Raw genomic sequence first — 25,389 nt, 5'->3', positions numbered from 1 at the left:
TGTTTTTTTTACAAAATAACCCTACTGGTTTGGCTCAGTGGAGAGAGTGGCGGCCTGTGGACTGAAGGGACCTGGGTTCAATTCTGGTCAAGAGCACATGCCCAGGTTGCGGGGTCAATCCCCAGTAGGGGGCGTGCAGGAGGCAGCCGATCAATAATTCTCTCTCATTGATGGTTCTCTTTCTCCCTCTCCCTTCCTCTCTGAAATCAATAAAATATTAAAAAACAAAATAATAGGGAACTAATCATGTTTAGTGGTAGATGACTAGAATGAAAGCTATTACGATAGCAAGACTAACAAGGTGAACTGTGACTCTCTTTGCAAATACGTACGCCTGCACTGGAGCCATGCAAGTCCTCAGGGCCGGCATAGCTGCCTTCTAACTTTCCCCACTGCTCTAGCCTAATTTGTAAATTGCCTTGGTCCTGATTCCTTAGCTTTTGTTTTATTGGTATTTCCTACAGCTGCCTTAATTCTTTGTGGAGTAAAGAAATATACATGTTACATATTATATGTATATACATATACACACACACACACACACACACACACACACACATATATATATATATATATTTGTGTATATATAAATCAAAAGAAGAACATTTACTCCTAGATTGTACACAAAGAGGGAGCTATCAATTGACTTTTATAAAGCATTCATTAATAATTAATTAGTTGATATACCTTAAATACTCACTGTGAGATACTTGAGGGCAGAAATCATGTCATATTGACTTATAACCATAACACAGCAAGAATAATAGTAGTTTGATGAACGAATTGGAAAGAAATGTAATCCAGATTTCCGAATTGAAAGTTGGAAATCAAAGGTTCCATGTTTCATATTAGTTTGAGTTAATCACACAAACCAAGACAAATTTCTTTGTATTTATTTTCCACAATGCTTAATTTTCACTTATATCTAATATGATGGTCTAAGCTCCCTGTGTAGTATTTCAACAAAGACACCAAATCCACAATTTGAATTTAGATTAATTGGTATTATACCTGCAGGGTTGAAGTTATTTAAAAATTTTTACACCAAAAGGGTATATTTCTATTTTCCTTCTGATACACATGGTCTTAAAAATAAGTACTCAGTAAAAATTATACATAGACACATGAAGCAATATAAAGTGAATATGCTGTTTCCCTAAGGGAAGAAAGCACAAGATAAAATTTCAATAATAGAAAAAGTGCTTGTTTTGTGAAAAAAAATCTTAAGTTCTATATTATAATGGATTGTTATATATATTTTACTAAACCTGAAGGCCACTCTTACATTTGTACAAGTTGGGTATCATTAGAGTAGAGCAATGCGAGATTCATAAAAGAGGATAAATTTCTTTACCACTTCCTTTTTCTACCCTTGAGAAGCTAGAGTATGCTATAGGTCTCCAATGTTTTCTTATATTTTTCAAATCAGATGAAAATACTTTCAAAATGTAAAACACACAGTTTGTTATCTTTTGTTCTATGAAACAGTGGAACATTAAAAGGCTTTAAAATACCAGGTCTTTTTGGATATTCCAAAGTGTGTTTGCACTCTTCTTAAAAAGGGCCTCCTCCTCAGAAGTCAAGTTAATTTTCACAATATCTGAGATACCACTTTGCCCCAAGATACAAGGGACACTGAGAAAGATTTCTTCTTTTATTCCATATAAGCCCTAAAAGGCAAAATTAGATTATTGTTCAGTTAACCTGATATGGAAAAGCAGCTGTGCTAGAGAGCTTCTTAAGAATAAAAGTATACTGGAGAGACTATGGAGCACAACAAGAATCACTCAGAGGGTGGTTAAGTGATCATTGACAATACCAAGAGCATCCTAATGTCCTATGACCATGTGGAACTTGTGTTCAGTAACATGAATATCATGCCAGAGGTCTCAAAGGGACCAAGAAAGGCACTGTTTACTTTACCCCTTCCCAGATCATCCTTCTGTCTAAGGGGAAGAATGCCATGCAGTCCTTCATAATGTCATTTCATCGGATAAAGTACTGTAAAATCAAGTAGCCTGTGTTTGAGATACACCAAGAGAACAGTGAATTTGTAAGCAGAAAGTGGCTGAGAAGGCTCTGTTTTGTATAAATTGACCTTTACACTATGGTGTGCCACTGAGTTTGGACAAAAGATGCCACAGATGGCATCTCAAGTCTCCAGAAGTGAGCCTCCAATGGAACCTATGGGTATGGGTACTCTCTCGTGCCTAGCAGGGCCCCCACCAGTTGCCAATGGAATATACTCTTGCCTTCCAGGATACCTCTATCCACTGCCCCAACCTGACTTCTATCCTGAACCTCTCATGATGTACAGGGCCCATGGCATAGGTGCAGTCATGGCCACTGCCCTATCTTGGGCCTACTGAAACATTGGTCTACAGCCCTAATATTCCCTCCACTCCAGCAGCTGACTCCAAGGCCACAGAAGCAGCTGCCAGAAAGTCTATTAAAACCTGCACAAATTGCCTGGCTGGCATGGCTCAGTGGTTGAGCACTGACCTATGAACCAGGAGGTCACGGTTTGATTCCCGGTCAAGGCACATGCCCGGGTTGCGGGCTCTATCCCAGTGTACAGCATGCAGGAGGCAACGGATCAATGATTCTCTCTCATCATTGATGTTTCTATCTCTCTCCCTCTGCTTTCCTCTCTGAAATCAAAACAAATATATTTTAAAAACAAAAACAAAAAAGCCTTGCACAACTCACACAATGCTTGCATGCTCTTAAACTAGCCTCTCCCTCTCCCTACTACCCCTGAAAGATAAGAAGACCCAGTAGACCCCTCAGACCTCCCTGTATCTCATCACTCATTACTCTTTCCTACCCTATCCTTGGGGTTGAGTCTAGGGTTAGAGGAGGTGATGGAAAGGTCTTGTTCTTCCCCCAGGTCTGATTATCAGGAACTAGCATTCAGAGAAAGGCAAAGCCCCTTGATTCTAGAGTGGTGCCTCCCAGTTTCACACAATAGCTCAAAGCCCACAGGCACTACTTAACCAAGCTTCCCTCTCACCATTTCTGGGGCTCTCCTCAGGAGCTCAGGGTATACACCTTGTTCCTGTCTTGCTATAGTCACCCACAGAGGGATTCTCTGGCCACCTCCTCCACTGAAGTCCAGCTCCCTCATTTTGGTAGCCACTTTATATTCAACCTCATGAGCTCCATCAGACCAACCACACATCTTCCTCTGAGGGTCCCTTGCCAGGCTGTACTCACATTCACTCCACTCTGGCCTGTGCCTAGCTATGGAAGTCCACTGCCCCACCAGACTGTCAGCCCACATTCTATTCCCAGCCAGGCTCCAGCTCCAGTTACACTCACCTTCCCTTACTTTCCCTGTACTTGGTCATTCTGTTGTCACCTCTCTGTAACTATTGAAGTTTTTACATGAGCTTCCAGATGTTGGGTGGCGTCAGAAAGAAGGTCACTATGGCTGGGAAAGAAAGCCCTCTGCTTCTCTGTCAGTGTTCCGGGAATTTGTTTCCCTCTACTCCTCTCTCTCTCTCTCTCTCTCTCTCTCTCTCTCTCTCTCTCTCTCTCTCTCTCCAACCCCCTCTTTTCTCTAGAAGGGGCTTCTCCGACTAGAACTGTAGAATGCATGCCCATCCCATCAAGCCATTTGGGGGCTGCTGGGTGGGCTGAAAACAAGGGCCTAGACCCCTGGGGCCTGGCCTGGCCCTATGTGCTGACCATGACCCAGTCTACCCTCTTCCTTTTGGTGGCCTGACCCTGCTTGCTTTTCCCTTCACCGTGCACTTCCCATTACTCCCTTTGCTCTCTGCATTTCAACAGATGACCCATTTTTTTAGATCCTCAAGTGTTCTCTGCTTATATCTACCTCCAGATGCTCTTGCACATGTGTTCCTTCTGCTTGGATAATTAATCCAGCCTTCCAAATTAACTCCTCCTCATTACTTGGATTAGGTCATTTTACTTCTTTGGAAAGACTTCCCTAACCACCACCCATGCCCCTTCCCAGAGTAGTTAAATTCTCTTCTTGTGTACTCTTAGCACTTTTTAGTTTTTCATCATAGCACTTAGTATAATTTATTATTAGATGTGTTCTTTTGTAATTGTTTTATTAAATCCATTTTTTCATTAACTTCTATGAGGACAGGGTCTCTGTCTTTTTTGTTCACCATTATATCCTCAACACCTTGCATATGCCTGGCACATAGTAAGGACTCAACAAACATTAATGATAATAAAGATCAATTTAAGCCTACCTTAACCATAGTCGAAACTGGATGCACTCTCCTAAGATTTTTCAAAATTGATTCTACCAGATTTGTCACAGATAGGCCAATAGCCCAAGAGGTGTACCCCTTCAGCTTAATAATCTCATAGGCACTATAGTTGTAGAAAGTAAGAAAATCAAATGAATGAGAAGTCAACTTAGAGAAAAGAATATATTTCAAGCATCCATTCTGAAGCAACTTACAAATCAATGCCACTCCATTAAATTTTCTAGAAATCAGTTATAAATAAGTAATACAAGTTTCTATACTACTCTCATAGACTTCATTATCACTTTAATAATTCACCCTCCTTTTATCATAAAGGCAGAATACTGAAGCATATATGCCATTCAAGATGAAAATTAGTTTTCAACTTTTTGTAGTATTGCTTCTTTTTAACTTTTTTTATTGAATTTATTGGGATGACACTGGTTTAAAAAAATTACATAGGTTTTAGGTATACAATTCTACAATATATCATCTGTATGTTATATTGTGTATTTTATATTATTGCTTAAATATCCAAACATAGAACCTGTTCACCTTGAAAGTTAGCATATACATCTTGCTAGCCACTTAAAATTGTTACTGGGGTGCAATGTGTACAATTTAAACCATGTGCACATATTTTTCCGAAGAATATATCATTAAACCAGGTCATGATACATTTTCTTTATTTTTATTTATTTCAGAGAGGAAGGGAGAGGGAGAAAGAGAGAGAAATACCAATGATGAGACAGAATCATTGATCAGCTGCCTCCTGCATGCCCCACACTGGGGATCAAGCCTGCAACCTGGGCATATGCCCTGACAGGGAATCAAACTGTGACATACGGGTTCATAGATTGATGCTCAACCCCTGAGCCATGCTGGCTGGGCCATGATACATTTTCAAAAGAAAATAACACAGTCCTAAACACTATGTAATTTCTCATCTCAAACTTGTAAAATACACAATACTTTTATTTTGTTGTTAAACCTCACTGGAGGATATTTTTTTCCATTGAGAGAGAGTGGAAGGAATGGAGGGAGGGGGAGAGAGGAAAACATCGATGTGAGAGAAACACATCAATTGGTTGCCTCCCATGTGCCCTGATCATGGCTGGAGATAATCAAAACCAAAATCCAGGTATGTGCCCTTGACCAGGAATCAAACCCACAACCCTTCAGTTCACAGGCCGATGCTCTAGCCACTGAACACACCAGCCAGGATAGAACATAATACATTTTTATAGAAACTTTAGAACTGTATCAACCCACCAAGTTATTAATAGTGATTATTTTTTAGTGACAGGCTTACAGGTGCTATTATTTTCTTTTTTAAAGAAAATGTATTTCATTAAATTCAGAGAGGAAAGGAGAGGGAGAAAGAGATAGAAACATCAATGATGAGAGAGAATCATTGATTGGCTGCCTCCTGCAGGCCCACACTAGGGACTGAGCCTACAACCCGGGTATGTGGCCTGACTAGGAATAGAACTGTGACCTCCTGGTTCATAGGTCAATATTCAACCACTGAGCCATGCTGGCTGTGCTGCTATTATTTTCTTTATGCTTTCCTGAATATTCTTGTTGTCTACAATATATATGTATTACTAGAGGCCCGGTGCATGAAAATCATGCATGGTGTGTGTGTGTGTGTGTGTGTGTGTGTGTGTGTGTGTCCCTCAGCCCAGCCTGCAACCTCTCCAATGTGGGACCCCTCGAGGGATGTCTGACTGCCCGTTTAGGCCCAATCCCTCTCACAATCCAGGACTGCTGGCTCCCAACCGCTCGCCTGCCTGCCTCCCTGATTGCCTCTAACCGCTTCTGCCTGCCAGCCTGATCACCCCCTAACCACTCCCCTGCCAGACTGATCCACCCCCAACTGCCCTCCCCTGCAGGCCTGTTCCTCCCCCAACTTCCCTCCCATGCAGGTCTTGTCCCTTCCAACTGCCCTCCCCTGCAGGCCTGGTCCCCCTGCAACTGCCCTCCCCTGCAGGCCTGGTCCCTGCCAACTGCCCTCCCCTGCTGGCCATCTTGTGGTGGCCATCTTGTGTCCACATGGGGGTGGCCATCTTATGTGCTGGAGTGATGGTCAATTTGCATGTTACCTCTTTATTATATAGGATATTTTTGTACTGCCACCAACAGTGGTCTCAGGTTTGGATTGACTCAAAGGACAGGAGGTTTTAACATAGCACTGAGTTTACTTAGTTTTGAGAAAAGGATCCAGGATAGGAAACATAGAATGTACAGCATTGTTATTCCTATCAGGTTATCTAACAACCACCTACACATAATTTCAAGGCACCAGGACTGCACATAACATACTTGGTTGCAAAATATAAGACTGATGTGTAGCCCTGACTGGTTTGGCTCGGTGGATAGAGCGTCGGCCTGCGGACTGAAGGGTCCCGGGTTTGATTCCGGTCAAGGGCATGTACCTTGGTTGCGGGCACATCCCCAGTGGGAGGTGTGCAGGAGGCAGCTGATTGATGTTTCTCTCTCATCGATGTTTCTAGCTCTCTATCCCTCTCCCTTCCTCTCTGTAAAATACCAATAAATATATATATATATATATATATATATATATATATATATTTTTTTTTTTTTTTAAAAAGACTGATGTGTAAATGGACCACCTCGGCACATAACAGTTGGACTGTACTCATCGTGGTGTGCTAGGATTTGACTGTCAATCCAGAACCAGGGGTACTATTAGAATTCATGCAGATTAGTGTCAAATTAGAATTAGCTTTCAGACCAAGACTCTGTGGGGTAAGTAAAAGGAAAGGGAGGAAGATTATGCCTAGAAAGTAATTAATTGATGGTATACAAATTGAAAGCTCTTCGTAGATAACTCGGGACAAATCTTATCAGTGGAATCTGGATGACAGATCTATCCTCTCAGGAATTAACAAAATTGCTTGAGAGCCCTAGTCAGCTTTGCTCAGTGGTTAAAGCATCAGCCCTCAGACTAAAGGGTCACGGATTCAATTCCCAGTCAAGGGCATGTACCTCAGTTGCAGGCTTGATCCTCAGTCCTGGTCAGGGTGCATTCAGGAGACAACCAATCCATGTCTCTCTCTCACATCAAGGTTTCTCTGTCTGTCTCTTGCCCCTCTCTTCCATTCTCTCTAAAAATCAATGGAAAAATATCCTCCAGGTAAGATTGACAACAAAAAATGGCTTGAGAAAGAGGATTGAGAAAAAATGGTTAAAAACATAATCCTTTATTTGTTATTAACCATCCTAATGAAAATAAAACTGTTGGTATAAAAGGAAAGCTAAAGGGAGCAAAGAGAACAAGCAGTTCTAAGGCTGGTATTTTAAGACAAAAACTGATCCATGTTCTAAATTACATGATCTATTGGGAACCTGGAAGGACATCTTATTAAATCCTGATGTCACTCCTCTGCAATTATTGGTTAGGTACTGGAAAATCAAAGACTATAAAAGAGTTGAGTCATTTTTTAGATAAATACTAGCAATACTCTAAAGATTTTTTTATAATTATAGATCCTCTGCTAAATGACTAAAGGGCAAATAATTCCATTTTGGCTACTGCATTGTTGAGAGGACTAAATGGAATGAGTACTGATCTATAACATGTTATACTATTTGGTATTCAAAACACATAGGACTCCAGCGGGAAATGTGATAGTAATCATTGTTCAATCAGTATGCCGCAAGAATTTTTTTTAAATACCCTAATTATTTTGTCAGGGATGCTGACAACTTTTCCCTTAGATTGTCAAATTAAAAAAAAAAATGACAACAGCCAACACAACCATAGCTGTCCAGTGTGAATGACTCAAAATTATACCTATTTTTTGCCAGATCAGCAAAAAATATTTTTTCATTTTTGGTGTACCACAGAATGGTAACAATTAGTTTATGTGTGCCATGAGATGAAAAGGAACTAACATTCCCTGTGATCTGATTACTAGGGGTTGGGCAGACAAAAGACTAATACTGTAACATCACTATAAGCAATAGATGGACTGCTCCCTGACACTTGGAAACCATTATTAGCTAAAATATGTTCCTTAGTTGGCTATATTATGATTGTGCCTCCAGATCAGTAGATTCCTGCTTTTACTGGGAAATGGTGTCTAAGGGTCCTGGTAACTGAAAACATATGGTCTATAGGTAACGGACATTTTTGTTGAGAAGGATTGAAAATGATACTAATATTAACACGTTTTGTTAACTAATTTATTAACAAAGGGTTTGTAGATTCCTTTAAGGAAATTTAAGAAAATAAAATATAACAATAATAATGATCAAAGTGAAAAGATATTTTGGGAAATTGACCGAAAACTTCCAATTGATGCAAACTCTGTGGAAACAGTTTGGCCGGAAGAAGAAATAAATAAATAAATTTGCTTTAGAGATACTGAACACACAATTGAATGTGTCTACCAATACCTTTAATAAAATAAAAGTGATCCTATATAATAAAAGGGTAATATGCAAATTGACTGAACGGCGGAAAGACCAGTCGCTATGATGTGCACTGTCCACCGGGGGACAGATGTTCAACACAGGAGCTGCCCCCTGGTGGTCAGTGCGCTCCCACGGGGGAGGGGGGGAGGGGGAGGGAGGAGGGGCACTGCTCAGCCAGAAGCGGGCCTCGCCAGCGGGCTCACACCTGGCGAGTGCAGCTGTGGTGGCGGGAGCCAGCTCCGCAGCAGCTGGTGGATATCCCCCGAGGGGTCCTGGACAGCGAGAGGGCAGGGGCTGGGCTGAGGGACCCCCACCAGTGTACGAATGTCATGCACCAGGCCTCCAGTAGTAAATAAAAGGGGAAAGTAAGGTAGTTCAATTAGTAAAGAATTACCAAAACACCTTGAGAGATTCTAATTACCTTTCGATCTTAATAGATCCTAATGGTTATAGGTATACTAGCCTTTCATTTTCTATGTATAAAATATTAAAGACATGTTAGTCAAACAAACTCTGAGGAATATGTGATACAAAGATAATCACCCAAGTCATGGAGAGATATCATGAGTAAAAGGTTAACAGCAAGTATGGACCTTTCAGAAAAGACAGGAGTATCTGGGAAGAGGATCTTGAGTTTGCTTTTGCAAAAAAACACAATTTTTTAGGTTTAAAAAAATTAGTTAAGCACTGGAGGATTCTAGGATAATGGCAAAATAGGAAGCACTAAGATTCTATCTCTCTACCTAGGCAATAATTACACTAACAGAATCTGTCTCATGTAACTCTTTTGGAACTCTGAAGTTTTTTGAATGATTGAAACTTCAGGGGAAGGTTTGTAGGGTAAATTGTGGTTAATTTCAACCAATTTAAGCTCTTAGTTAACTGGGCAGGGCTTCATTTAGGTTCTATCTTAAGTACACTGATGTTCTCACAATTACAAAACCACCTAACAATGCATTTCTCAGTATGTATTCTCATCGTTAAGCAGTGCAAGACTGTAACTGAAATGAAAAACTCACTACAGATTCAAAGGCAGATTTGAGCAGAGAGAAGAATGAATCAGCTAAGTGAAATAAGCCAGTCACAAAAAGACAAATACTGTATGATTCCACTTATATAAGAGACTTAAAGTAAATTTTTTTTTAAGTCAAGAATGTTGGTTGACAGAGCCTGGGGAGAGAGGGAGGAATAGGATTGTCTTAGTTTACAAGATGAAAGAGATATGAAATGGATGGTGGTGATGATTACACAATAATATGAATGATTTTAATACCACTGAATAAATTTAAAATGGTTAAAGATGGTAAACTTTATGTTATGTATAATCTATCACAATCAAAATTTGAAAAAATAAATTAGTTAAAATGTTGGATATTAAACATTAACAGAGCTAGGTTATCAGCATTGTATATTATGTAACCCTTGATTTGTGCAATGTACCAGGACTAGAAGACTGAGAGCAAACATACAGATCCTGAGGGCTATGTGGCAATAACTGTATTAAAAACTACTGAATGTCAACTGTAATAAAAAAAAAAAGTGTTGGTGCCTGTATAACTGGACTGACACCTGCTCTTGCAAGAATGTATAAAAGTCTCATTTTCACCATTAACAAAAAGGTGTTGGAAAACAAAGACAGCATCTTTCTTATAGTGGGGTAATCTGCCCTTTTCCCTTGCAACTGAGTGTGCTCAACATAGTGATGTGGCCTGGAAGCTACACCTGAGCACTTGTAATACCTCCTTAAAAATGCTAATACTCTATACTGTTTTTTTTGTCCAGTGTGCTTTCACCAAGCTTGATGAACTTAACGCTAGGTTAAAGCTTATTATGCTTCGCTAACTTGACAGTCTGAACTTCAAAACACTATTTATAGCCATTTACTTTATTTCCTTTTTTAAATTGTGGTAAAATTGTCCATTTTAACCATTTTGAGTATACAGTTCAATGGTATTAAGTACATAAACACTGTTGTATAACTATTACCACCATCATATCCAGAACTTTGTTATCTTCCCAATTGAAACTCTGTACACATTAAGGTGATCGTGTGATTTTATGATCAGAAAACAATTTATTTTTTTTAAACTAAAAGGCATTTAAAAAATAAAAACTTGCCCATAATCACTTTTGCTATATTGTGTACCTTTTTAGTCTCTTCCCTAATTATTATACTTTTCTGTAGAGTTGGCATCCTAAATATACATTACACTTGAGCTTTTATAAATTTAATATTCCAGTTTAGAATATCCAGAAGTGATTTTTAGGTTGTATAACTTTTACTAATATGTGACTTGGCTAAAGCATAAAGGAGAATCAGGTGTACTGTTAAAGCTGATTTACACAGACACTTCATTTATAAATACACCCAGTTAATTTCTGATCATCTGCGTCGCTTCGTGTTGTTTTTTTCATCGAGTCATTTGATGAACACAAGTTCTAAGAGCTATTCTAAGCATGTTACGTGTACTAACTCATTTACTCTTCATAACAGCCCTCTAAAGCGAGCTCTATTATTATCCCCATTTTAAAAACTTGGAAACTGAGCTTCTGAAATTTTAAATATATCACACTACTTAATAAATGGTGAAGTCAGGTTTTAAACCTAGGAAAGCTGGTTCCAAAGTGCTCAGAATTACTTGCTAAATTACCCTGAAACACATATGAGTTCTTGTGAAGCACATTTGCTTTGTCAAAATGCCCCCAAATAAAGCTATGAGTAATATAAGTCTAAATTCAAGGATTTTCATACGATTAGAATCATTTACCACGCAAAACTCAAAGATCAACTATATTTTTTTCTGTGACATTTGTTCTTACTACTGAATATTAATACTTTAAGAAACTTAGTGAGTACTTTACCTCTCAACAACTTGTCTATGGATATTTTTCCATTGGTCCTTGTCTGAATCAGTTCCTAAGTTAGGGTTAAGAGTCTTCAGAGCAACACCAGCAACATTCACCCCACTCCATAAGGGCACTAAAAAGAAATGTATCTCAGAATGAACTCTTCTTCCTAGTACTGCTTCGGTTGTTCTACTAATTTTTTATAAACTTAGATTACTACCTTATACCATATAATAAAAATAAGTTTCAAATGGCCAAAAAGGGAAATGTAAAAAATAAAATTATGTGTTAGAAAAATATGTAGTAGAATTTATTTATAACTATGTGACATAGGAGGCATTTTAAAGCAAGGTGCAAGTACAGAATCCACAAAGAAAAAAATGGTTAAAAAGATAAAATATTACAAGCAAAACGGGAAAAGAGCAACAAATTAACACCACACTTATCAACAGTAACAAAGAGCTGAGGGGGAACTATTATCAATCTAGAATCTCATATCCAATAAAGAATGAGGTGAAGCTGACCTGGCCAACTAGCACAGTTAGTTAGAGCATCATCCTGATACACCAAGGTTGTAGGTTCGATCCCCAGTCAGGGCAAATACAAGAATCAACGAAAGAATTCATAAATAAGTGGTACAACAAATTTCTTTTTTTTTTTTTAAATATATTTTATTGATATTTTACAGAGAGAGGAAGGGAGAAGGATAGAGAGCTAGAAACATCGATGAGAGAGAAACATCAATCAGCTGCCTCCTGCACACCTCCCACTGGGGATGTGCCCGCAACCAAGGTACATGCCCTTGACCGGAATCGAACCCGGGACCCTTCGGTCCTCAGGCCGACGCTCTATCCACTGAGCCAAACCGGTTTCGGCCAACAAATTTCTTAATCTCAATATGTCCCTCTCTCTCTCTCTCTCTCTCTCTCTCTCTCTCTCTCTCTCTCTCTCAAGTCAATATATAAAAAATGTTTGCCCAACCAGTGTGGCTCAGTAGTTGAGCATCGACCTATGCATCAAGAGGTTGCTGGTTCGATTTCTAGTCAAGGCACACTCCCCAGTTGCAGGCTTGATCCCCAGTAGGAGACATGCAGGAGGCAGCTAATTGATGTTTCTATCTCTATCTGCCTCTCTCTTCCTGTCTCTCTAAAAATCAATTTAAAAGTAAATAAAAATGTTTTTTGAAGAAATACACTGCTTTGTTTTCAAATAAAATAATGTACTATTAAAAGTGAGAAATACCCCGCCAGCAGGCCAGGGGATCCCAAGGCAGGTGCTGGGCGTGGAGGCCACGGGGGCATAGGCTACCAAGGAGACAGAACTGAACCTCACATCACCCTGCTTGGCCCCGGAGGATGACTGGTTAGCCAGAGACGGGTAAGATTCCTCAGGGAAGGAACAACCTAAGACAGGCACAGTCGCAGAGGGGCCATCAGGAGAGAACTTGGGGATCATCAGAGGTGGGTCACAGACCCCCACCCTCCCAACCTTGCAGGGGCCTGAACCCTCGCCCCGTCTGAGGGAGGTCTCCTGCTCCCATGGCTGCTTTGCTTCCCACGCCCAGCTCAGATCGGGACACAGGTGACAGACAGTGTGACTTGGCCCAGCTCAGATTGGGACCCAGGTAACAGACAGAGACTTGGCTGACAGCAGCTGCCCTATATCTAAATCCAGCCTAGCACCAGGAATGCTCAGGGCCTACTCAAGAATGCAAATAATCCTTTCCACTAATATTTACAGGGTAAACTAAGATTGTTGGTAGAGTATTAAATTTGACAGTAAAATAATAATCAAGTTTTCAGATTAATTTAAATTGACTAATTCAAATAAGTGAATATTCAAGAAAATTTAATTGTACTGGACAAAAAGCTGTTCCTAAAGTGTTAACTAAAATTTCTTTTGGTAGTTCATCTCATGGTAAAATCCCTGAACATGCAATGAAACTAAAGCAGTCATATTTTTGTGCAAAAAATTAAAATTTAAAGTTATCAAGACTGCATTATAAAATTTACAAAAGCCTCCATTAATCAAAAAAGGGGGGATAGTAGGGTAATATCATGTAAGGAAAAATATCCTATAAGTAAATTACATCTAGAAAATTTTTACTTTACAAAATTAATTTTTATTTGTAATACTAACAGCAAGACACCCATGAAAAACACACATGGTGTCTAAATAAGACAAAGGAAAATCGTTTGGGCAAAAATAAAAAGGATCCCAAATCAATTATATAGAAAAGATTCCTTTATTAACTTTCGGTCGAGAATATGTTTGTATATTTTCAGAAAACAACTCCAAGACCATGTGGATTCCTGCAACAGAGAGGAATTGACAGGTCTGCTCCAACCACGAGACAAGAGGAGAAACAGTCCAGAGATGGGAGATGCTGACGACGCCTTACCATGCTAGCAGTCAGAAGCTGTGTGACGCAGCAGCGTGCCTAGGACCAAACCAGAGAGGGTTGGACCTGCATTGCCACCACGTGCCCACCATCCAGATATCATTGCTGACATGTACACATAAGGAACTGTTTGGCATTGAAACGGGGAATCAGAACTGTTGGACATTGAAATTGGGACTCAAACATTTTTTGTTATTATATGTTTATTTCTAGTCTGCAGAGGCAAGATTTTTTAAAGGAAAGAAAAGGGGGAAAAATAGATACAGAAGCAAAGAAGCATTGAACAGACTGTCAAACTACAGCAGGAAGGCAGGGGAGGTTGGTGGGGGGGCTGTAAGAGATCAACCGAAGGACTTGTATGCATGCATATAAGCATAACCAATGGATAAAAGACACTGGGGGGGGGGGTGGCAGGTAAAGGCATGTACTGGGGGGAAGGGGAGGGTGGGGGGAAGTCAATGGGAGAAAAAAAAGAGACATATGTACTACTATTTTTAATACTTCAAACAATTAAAAAAAATAAAAAATAAAAATAAAAGTGAGAAATAAAAATGTAACTAGGAAAATTTACTTTTAATGACTTCCAGGAGGAAGAGCTGAATTAGTATAGTAACAAGCCAATAGGTGAAATTAAATATTTGTCTAAGACAAATCAAAAATATTTGTTATCATACTGCATCCTCTCACAATCCAGGATCCCTTGGGGGATGTCGGAGAGCTGGTTTCGGCCCAATCCCCACAGGCCTGGCTAAGGAACCCCACCAGTGCACGACTGGGGCTGGTGAGGGACCGTGGGAGGGCTCCAGGGCATGTCCACCTGTCTCGCCCCAGTCCCAATCAGCCAGACCCCATCAGCAAGCTAACCTACCGGTTGGAGCATCTACCCCCTGGTGGTCAGTGTGCATCATAGCAACTGGTTGAACAGTCGAACGAACAGTTGGACACTTAGCATATTAGGCTTTTATTATATAGGATGACATTTATAGTAAAAAAACAACAGACAAATACAAGAAGGACTCATTAAATGCTTTGACTAAACAAATGAATAACTGAATCAATGGCCCCTATTCTTAATGGGTTTACTGCCACTGTGGAAAGAAGATTCAAACATATAATACAATTAGAGAACACTGTAAAAAGTATAAAGTTCTAATTGTGCTGCAGAGCTTAAATGTTTTAAGTTCAGAAAAGAAAAAGGTTGGTATGGCCTAAGTAACAGTTTAAATCACAAATTATATAAATTTATTTAAATGAAAAGTCTGGAATAATCAAAGCTATATAGTCAGAAAGTAAATTAGTGGTTGCATGGGGCTGGGGTGGGAGTGAGTTCAGAAGTAAAGGTTTCTTTCTGGGGTGATGAAAATGTTCTATAATTAGACTGTGGTAATGACTGCACAACTTGGTGAATATACTAAAAACCAGTGAATTATACACTTTAAATGGGTGAATTTTATGGTATATGAATTGTACCTCCGTAATGTTTAAAAAAATAACAATAAATGAAAGTGCTCCAGCTAAAGAAACATTCACTGACTTTTTAAAAAGTTATATGCTCTATGTACAATTTAATGAGTGGTAAATAAATCAATGATGCAAAAGACTGAAAATAAAAAAATAAAAAAAGATAGTGTACACCAGGGAAATACCAATAAAACAAAAGTTACACAGCTATATTAATATCACAAAAAATAGACTTTAAATAAGCATCATTATAGGTAAGTGTAATTACATAATGAAAATGGGTTTAAACTTACCACTAGAATCACCATGTTCTCCAATAATCCAACCGTGGCAGCTAGTGGAATGGACACCCAACTTGTCTCCAATCAGGTAACGGAAACGGGCAGAGTCTAGATTACAACCACTTCCAATTATACGAGTGGCAGGTAAGCCACTTAGCTTCCAGACCACATATGTCAAAATATCCACTAGGAAGAAAAATTTCTTGTTACAAAAAGATTTATAATAACTTCCTTTAACAATTTGCTTTTCTGAATAGACAGATCAATTGTCTTAGTCAAATATAAATTACAAAATTTGAAGCAAAGCAATTCAACAATATTGATAATCTCTCACATAGGTTTTAAGAGGTTAAATTATTCACTATCAGAATTTTTTAAATTCTTTTAAGATAATATATGTGCCTATCTGTATATTTTATAGTTGATTAATTCTACCTCAAGGCTGCCTAGATTTTTCCTATCACCATAGCCTCATCTAAGCTACCAACATTTCCTACCTAGACAAAAGTCACATGCATACCCAGGGCAGTATGCCAGTGCGTGCATGCTCAGAAAAAACATGAGAAGATCCTAAGCTTAAGCTCTGTATGACCTTGAGGCTCTGCACAAGCAGGAAGTGAAGGGTACAGTTGTAAAACTGGCTGAGTGTTGAAGGCATGCTTCAACATGCACACAGAGGCCTACAGCAAAGACTGGGAAATACTTTTTGGTTCCACATTTTTTAAAAGTTCCATTCAATCATTAGCTGATCACTAAACAAACAGACAAAAGATGTCTGTGGCCATGCACAACAAAGAATACAGACTTGCAGAATGAGTTCACAAAAGTCATGAAATAAACAAAAGACAACTGCAACAAGTATCAACAACAACAAAAATCCCTAGGAGAGAAGAATTTGATTTATACAGTTTTCATACTATAATTTTTTTAATGTTCAGTTTTTAACAAAAATTATGAGGCATGAAACAAAATAAAGAAGTTTGCACCAAAGGAAAAAAAGCAATAGAAACTTAGAAAGCCCTAACATTGAACTAACTTATCTTCAAGTCTACTGACTCTTCCTTCTGCTTTTTCAATCTGATGTTAAACCCTTCTATTGAATTTTCATTTAACTTTCAATTCTGAATTTCTATTTAGTTTCTTTCTTTTATTACTATTCAATATGTGGTGAGACATCAGTCTCATATTTCCTTTACTTCTTGTGGCTTGGTTTGCTTTAGCTCTTTAAACATACTTATAATAGTTGATTTAAAGTATTTGTCTGAGCCCTAGCTGGTTTGGCTCAGTGGACAGAGCATCGGCCTGTGGACTAAAGGGTCCCAGATTCAATTCCGGTCAAGGGTGCATGCCCAAGTTGCAGGCTCTGTCCCCAGTATGGGGCATGCAGGAGGCAGCCAATCAATGACTCTATCTCATTATTGATGTTTCTATCTCTCTCTTCCTCTCCTTTCCTCTCTGAAATCAATACAAATATATTTAAATAAATAAATAAAGTATTTGATAAATCTTTGTTCAGTGACTCTGGCCAGAACTTCCAGCATGATGTTACATGGAAGTGGTGAAATGACATCTTTGTCTTACCTGATCTTATTAGCAGGGAGAAACCTTTCGGTCTTTTTCCATTGAGTATGATGATAGCTATGTTTTTCATAAATATCTTTTATCAGAATAATTTCCTTCTACACATAGTTTACTGAGAGATTCATTTGTAAAATCATGATTGGGCGTTGAATTTTGTTGAATGCTTTTTCTGTATCTATTAACCTTTTGTCATTATGTAATATGCTTTTTTGTCTCTAATTTTTGCGTTACCCAAAAATAACCCACACCTTTATAGTAAATTAAGATTTGACAAAGGAGGCAAAAACATACAATGGGATAAAGACAGTCTATTCAATAAATGGTGTTAGAAAATTTGGATAGATATGTGCAGTAAAATGAAACTAGACAACCTTCTTACACCATACATAATAATAAACTCAAAATGGATTAAAATTTATATGTTAGACTCTAAACCAGGGGTGGGCAAACTTTTTGACTCGAGGGCCACAATGGGTTCTTAAACTGGACCGGAGGGCCGGAACAAAAGCATGGATGGAGTGTTTGTGTGAACTAATATAAATTCAAAGTAAAGGAGTAGAGGGGAGAGCAAGAGAACCCTCCACTCTTTTGGCTCTGCGGGCCGGATAGAACAGTCGAACGGGCCGGATCCGGCCCGCGGGCCGTAGTTTGCCCACGGCTGCTCTAAACCATAAAAATCCTTGAAGAAAACATAGGCAGTATAATCTCAGACATTTCTCTCAATATTTTCTCTGATATATTCCCTCAGGCAAGGGAAACAAAAGAAAAATAAACAAATGGGTCTACACTAAACTAAAAAGTTTTTGCACAGCAAAGGAAACCCCCAACAAAATGAAAAGACAAACCACTGAATGCGAGAACATATTTGCTAATACATCTGATAAGGGCTTAATATATAAACTTTTTAAAAAAATTATAAAACTCAACACCAAAAAAATAAACAATCCAATGTAAAAATGAGCAAAGAATCTGAATAGACATCCAAAGAGGACACACAGATGGCCAACAGACATATGAAAAGATGCTCAGCATCACTAATCATCAGAGAAATGCAAATTAAAAGCACAATGAGATATCACCTCACACCTGTCAGAATGGCTATCATTTCTTTTTATCATTGAGTTATAAGCATTGTTTATATATTCTAGATACAAGTCCTTAATCACATATATGATTTGAAAATATTCTATCCATTCTGTGGGTCATCTTTTCATTTTCTTGCAGGCAGATGCTCTTATCCACTGAGCCAAACAAGCTAGGGCTAAATATATTTTTATTGATAGCAGAGAGGAAGAGAGAGGGAAAGATAGAACATCAATGATGAGAGAAAGTCATTGATTGGCTGACTCCTACATGCTCACTACTGGGGATCAAGCCCGCAATCCCAGCATGTGCCCTTGACCAGAATCAAACCCAGGACCCTTCAGTCCTCAGGTCAATGCTCTGTCCACTGAGCCAAACCAGCTAGGGCTATGATATTGATTTTAGATAAAGGTGCTATGACCATTTATTGAGAAAAGAGTAATCTCTTCTACAAATCTATACTAATAAAAGGGTAATATGCAAATTGGTCATGACGCCCTCACAGTAACAACTGAACAGCAGGCTGCATAGGGCAACAAGGCCGGCAGCAGGGTTAGCGCGGGACGACCAAACAACTGACCAGCAGGCTGCATGGGGTGACCAGGCCAGCAGGGGGGCAGTGAGCAGTGACCAGGACAGCAGAGGGAGGCAGTGAGGGGCAACCAGGCTGGCAGGGGCAGCAGTGAGGGGCAACCAGGCCGGCGGGGGGGGGGGGGCAGTTGGAGGTGACCAGGCCAGTGGGGGGGGGGCAGTTGTGGGCAACCAGGCTGGCAGGGGGGGGCAGTTGGGGGTGACCAGGCCAGTGGGGGGGGCAGTTGTGGGCGACCAGGCTGGCAGGGGGGGGGGGCAGTTGGGGGTGACCAGGCCGGCAGGAGCGGCAGCTAGGGCAACCAGGCCAGCAGGGGGGGCACTAAGGGGCGATCAGGCAGGCAGGCAGGCAGGTAAGCAGTTAGGAGCCAGCAGTCCCGGATTGTGAGAGGGATGTCTGGCTGCTGGTTTCGGCCCGATCCGAGGGGTCCCGGATTGGAGAGGGTCCAGGCTGGGCTAAGGGAACCCCCACCCCATGCATGGATTTCATGCACCGGGCCTCTAGTGTTGAAATAAATGGATAGCCACATACAAAAGAATGAAGCTTGACCCTTACCTCACACCGTGTGCAAGGTAATTCAAAATGAATCAAAGACCTAATTATAAGAGCTAGAAACATAGTGGTAAATCTTTATGACCTGAGATTGGGTAATGATTTTTTTAGGTATGACACTAAAATCACAAGAAACAAAAGGGAAAATATATAAATTAGATTTCATTAAAATTAAACATTTTTGTGGATCAAAGTAGACTATCAAGAGAGTGAAAAGACAACCTATAGAATATATTTGTAAACATATATCTGATAAGAGTCTTGTATGCAGAATACAAAAGAACTCTTATTTCTCAGCAACCAAAAGACAACCCAATTTAAAAATGAGCGAAGAGCCCTAGCCGGTTTGGCTCAGTGGGAGGAAATGAACTTGTATATCTGTATGTAGCTTTGGAGGGGGAAGTGAACCCCTAGTTTTGTCCTAGTTTCTTTAAACAAGAAATTTATCAAAGGATAGCTGGGTCTGGGAACAGTGGTAAGCAGCATGCATTTCCAGAGCCAAGATACATACTTAGGTCCCTGAAAAGAACCTTGCATGCCAGAAATACTGACATCAGCTTAAGACCTTGCTGTTTCTACATAGGTTGGCTCAATGGCTCAATTTAGCTTATCCAACTCTCTGATAAGCTACCCAGAAAAAGGGAGGACCCTAGCCAATTTGGCTCAGTAGGGAGAGCGTCTGCCTGCGGACTGAAGGGTCCCAGGTTCGATTCCGGTCAAGGGTACATGCCCGGGTTATAGGCTCGACCCCCATTAAGGGGCTAGCAGGAGGCAGCTGATAAATGATTCTCTCTCATCATTGACGTTTCTATCTCTCTTTCCCTCTCCCTTCCTCTCTGAAATCAATAAAAATATATTTTTTTAAAAAGGGAGGAAATGAGCCTCCAGGGTGATGTACATTTGTCTGTCATTAGTACTTACATTCACCATTTTACTAGAAGTGCTAAACAGTTAAATGAGGCAAGAAAGTAAAAAGGTCTTCAAATTGTAAAGGAAGAATTAAAACTAATAAAATTGTATTTGCAGATGACATGATAATACATAGAGAATATCCCCAAAATTTAAAGATAATTACTAGGAAAAGTGAATTTAGTAATTTTTCAAGATACAAGGTCAATACATAAAAATCTACAGTATTACTATATGCTCACAATAAACAATTAAAAACGAAATGTAAAGAACAACTCGTTTTATAGCATCAAAAATATAAAACATTTAGGGACATTTTGTGAGGATATGAAGAAAAGAGAACCCTTGTGCACTGTTGATGAGAATTTAAACTGGGACAGCCACTATGGAAAAGAGTATGAAGGTTCCTCAAAAAATTAAAAAATAGAACTACCATATAATCTAGCAATCATACTTCTTGGTATATATTTATTTATTTATTTATTTATTTATTTATTTTAAATATATTTTATTGATTTTTTACAGAGAGGAAGGAAGAGGGATATATAGTCAGAAACATCGATGAGAGAGAAACATCGATCAGTTGCCTCTTGCACACCTCCTACTGGGGATGTGCCCGCAACCAAGTTACATGCCCTTGACCGGAATCGAACCTGGGACCTTTCAGTTCGCAGGCTGACGCTCTATCCACTGAGCCAAACCGGTTTTGGCATCTTGGTATATATTTAAAAGAAATGAAATCAGTATCTCAAAGATACCTGCACTCCCATGGTCACTGCAGCATTATTCACAATAGCCAAGATATGAAAGCAACCTAGGTGTCTGTCTATGAATGAATGAATAAAGAATATGTGGCATATTGTCCTATGTGGCTCAGTGGTTGAGCACCAACCTATGAACCAGAAGACATGGTTCGATTCCCAGTCAGAGCACATGCCCAGGTTGCGGGCTCGATCCCCAGTGCGGGGTGTACAGGAGGCAGCCAATCGATTCTCATCATTAATGTTTCTCTCTCTCTCTTTCCCTCTCCTTTCCTCTTTGAAATCAATAAAAATATATATATAATTTATTAAAAGAATATGTGGTATATACATATACAATGGAATATTTGGCTACAAGAAAGAAGGAAATCCTCCTATTTGTAACAACAGGGATGGACCTTGAAGGCATCATGCTACGTAAAATAAGTCTGACAGAGAAAGACAAATACTGTATGATATCACTTATGGGTGGAATCTAAAAAAAAACTAATCTTATAGAAACAGAGAGTACAATGGTGTTGTCAGGGGTTTGGGAAAGGGGATAATGGAGAGATGTCAGTCAAAGGATAAACGTAAACTTCCAGATGAATAAGTTCTGGGGATCTAATATACAGCATTGGTGACTATAGTTAACAATATATATATTTGAAAGGTGCTAAAACAGAAAATCTTAAATGTTCTCACCATGATAAAAGAAGTGGTAATTATAGTCAGCCTTCCATACCTACAGGTTTCACAGCTGCAGATTCAACTAAGTACAGATCAAAAATATTTGAAAAAACATTCCAGCCCTAACCGGTTTGGCTCAGTGGATAGAGCGTCAGCCTGCGGACTCAAGGGTCCCGGGTTCGATTCCGGTCAAGGGCATGTACTTTGGTTGCAGGCACATCCCCAGTGGGGGGTGTGCAGGAGGCAGCTGATCGATGTTTCTCTCTCGTCGATGTTTCTAGCTCTCTATCCCTCTCCCTTCCTCTCTGTAAAAAATCAATAAAATATATTTTTAAAAAGACATTCCAGAAAGTTCCAAAAAGCAAAACTTGAATTTGTCATGCACTGAGTTCTATGCTGACTACACACAAATAAAGCAATATGTAGGCATACCATGCTGTAGTCTATATGCAAATATAGGTTATATGCAACTACAAGACACTCCATTTTATAAAAGGGACTTGACCATCCAAGAATTTTGGTATCCACAGCGGAACTAAATACCCTGAGAATACCAAGGGATGACTGTATGTGATGGAGTTGTTAACTAACCCTACTGTGGTAATCATTTCCCAATATGTAAATGTATCAAATCATCATCACACTGTTCACCTTAAACTTGCATGTTATGTGGCAATTATATTTCAAAAAATCTGGAAAAAATCATTGTATTATATACTTTGAATGGGTAGTTTATTGTTCATAAATTTTACCTCAATAAAGTTGTTTAAGAAAAGGGAGAAAAAATATTTTAGAATAGAAGTAATCCTGTTATTTGCAGATTTTTAATATTTCCTACAGTTGTGATACTATGTTAGTACAGTTTTGGTATTATTATATTTAAAATCTTTTTTTCTTGAAATATTAATTTTTATTGCATGTAATATTATATTTAAAATCATTTTTCTTGAAATATTAATGTTTACTGCATGTAACATTATTATATTTAAAATTGTTTTTCTTGAAAATAAAAAATCTATATATAAAAGCCTAAGTGACCATTATGACCAAATGACCAGAACCACCGGAACAACTGGTTGCTGTGATGCGCATTGACCACCAGGGGGCAGATGCTTAATGCAGGAACTGCCCCCTGGTGGTTAGTACGCTCCCACAGTGGGAGCACTGCTCAGCCAGAAGCCAGGCTCACAGCTGGTGAGCGCAGCTGTGGTGGTGGGAGCCTCTCTCACCTCTGCTGCAGCGCTAACAAGTGGCGAGTGGCGGTGGTGGCGGCAGGTGCAGCAGGGCCAAGATGAGTGGCAGCAGAGCTGTGCCCGGCCCTGGCTGGGGTCTTCCCCGACCACCTGCTGCTTTGGCACTGCTACATCCCTCGGGGGGGATGTCGGACTGCTGGTTTCAGCCTGATCCCCACAGGCCTGGCCAAAACCGACAGTCTGACATCCCCCGGAGAGGTCCCAGATTGCAAGAGGGCACAGGCTAAGGGACCCCACCCATGCACGAGTGTGTGCACTGGGCCTCTAGTAAAAATAATAATAATAAAATAAACTCTTAAGATAAAGGACCCAGCCGAAACCGGTTTGGCTCAGTGGATAGAGCATCGGCCTGCGGACTGAAGGGTCCTGGGTTCGATTCCGGTCAAGGGCATGTACCTTGGTTGCGGGCACATCCCCAGTGGGAGGTGTACAGGAGGCAGCTGATCAATGTTTCTCTCTCATCGATGTTTCTAGCTCTCTATCCCTCTCCCTTCCTCTCTGTAAAATATCAATAAATTAAAAAAAAAAAAAAGATAAAGGACCCAGTACATGCTCTCTCTCCAGAGCCTGCCCATGCCTTCATTCTTCAGGCTTGTATCTTTGTTTTCTTTCTGTTAGGGTTCCCACAAGACTTGCAACTAGGGGATTATTGGGCTCATCCTGGGCTAACTCCCTTCAAGCCCCTTCTTTTGCCTCTGTAACTTGATTCCTGAGTTCACACAGCCCAGCTGGCTCACTTCTTCTGCCTCTGTGACTTTCTTTCTAAAGGGCCAAGGCAGCTCTCTGAGCATTCTGCTCCAGTCTTCTCTAAGTGTACTTTTGCTTTGCATGCTAAATAAACTTCCCCTTGCGCTAGGGGAAAAAAAAAAAAAAAGGAATGGTCTGGAAAGACTATCCTTATGCAGTTAAAGAGAAAAGACTCACCTGGATTTGAGACAATAAGTATCTTACAGTCGGGACTATACTGGACCAGGGGAGGAATAACTGATTTCATGATGTCCACATTACGTTGAACCAGGGAAAGACGACTTTCTCCTTCCTGCTGCCGTACACCTGCTGTGACAATAATTAATTTGGAGTTTGCAGATACACGACAATCTAAAAGGGAAACAAAAGACAATATTTGGATCATGACTGCCATAATCATTGTGCCTTAATTCTTTAAAAGACTATTGTATGATCTTGGTATTAAAGCATTTATATACCTTCATATCTGGCATTTGGAAATGAAGACTTTCCATGTAGTAATATTATTTTGAATAACCTGAAGGAAGCCTTGTCACTATGACTTAAAAGTTTCAAACAGCTTAAAAAAAAAAAAAAACCAGATCATACTATCCTTTTAAGCTGACATTCTCATTTGTTATTAAGGCCTGAGGCAATGCAAATCAACTCTCTGGCTTCTTAGAAACACTATATATATCAAAAGCTTAAAACTCTGAAAATGTATGTATCTGTTCCAGGATTCTAAGAGTAGGAATGTATTTATTTCTAATTAGAAGGGACTGGATTTGAGATCACAAGCACGTTCTTGATCCACAAAAGAAAATAAACTACCTTCTAAATCTAATGATCAGTTGTAAAACTGTTTCACCTATTCAATCCCTAATGACAATATGATATGATGCTCACTATCCCATAATGGACTTTTTTTAAGTATTACATACCTGGAAGTTATTTATCATATGGATGTCAAAAATTTAATTAGATAAAATCTGCTCTATTTTAAAAATTATTTAATGCTCTTTTAAAAAGAAAATTTGTTCAATTTTAAAGATTTGATTACATCTTCATTTACAGTCATTCTTATTTTTCTAATGCAAATTATAAACCATAAACATTTTGTTTTTCCTCCCCCAGTAAAAATTTTAATTAGAAATACAACTTAGGAAGATGGCATTTCTTAGGCTGGTATGTGTTACATTAATCTAAAAGACTGTTTCTCCCTTCTGTCAAGTAAAAAAATCTATAAAAAATTCTCTCTCTGCACACAGTCTACTCATTCTTGCTCAAAGACCTTGCTTGACATTGACCTTCCATAAACTCTTACCTAACCAGAGAAATCCAAAGTAATCTGTTTGTCTCTCTTTCCACCATCCCCTCTCTTCCTCCCTTCTCCCCACCTCAACTTTTTTTTTTTTAATATATTTTATTGATTTTTTACCAAGAGGAAGGGAGAGGGATAGAGAGTTAGAAACATAGATGAGAGAGAAACATCGATCAGCTGCCTCCTGCACACCCCCTACTGGGGATATGCCCGCAACCAAGGTACATGCCCCTGACCAGAATCGAACCTGGGGCCCTTCCGTCCACAGGCCGACGCTCTATCCACT

The 25,389-nt window shown here is 39.4% G+C and overlaps 1 protein-coding gene across 1 annotated transcript in view; it reads right to left on the bottom strand.

The window, feature by feature from the left end:
• Window positions 1-899: 899 nt before the first annotated feature.
• Window positions 900-25,389, bottom strand: part of LOC308234346 (L-lactate dehydrogenase C chain) — a 35,351-nt gene continuing 10,861 nt past the window's right edge. Inside the window, exons 3-7 of the mRNA XM_080641938.1 lie at window positions 23,981-24,154; window positions 15,672-15,845; window positions 11,532-11,649; window positions 4,227-4,350; window positions 900-1,670 (exon numbers count right to left, since the gene is read on the bottom strand). Coding sequence (XP_080498064.1) covers window positions 1,506-1,670; window positions 4,227-4,350; window positions 11,532-11,649; window positions 15,672-15,845; window positions 23,981-24,154 — 755 coding nt within the window. The 3' untranslated portion in view covers window positions 900-1,505. The remainder of the gene's footprint in view (window positions 1,671-4,226; window positions 4,351-11,531; window positions 11,650-15,671; window positions 15,846-23,980; window positions 24,155-25,389) is intronic.

Source organism: Plecotus auritus (genome assembly GCF_963455305.1).
Source record: "Plecotus auritus genome assembly, chromosome: 9".
Lineage (NCBI taxonomy): Eukaryota > Metazoa > Chordata > Mammalia > Chiroptera > Vespertilionidae > Plecotus > Plecotus auritus.
The sequence above is the reverse complement of the archived record's forward strand: the minus strand, read 5'-3'. Positions and strand labels throughout refer to the sequence as shown.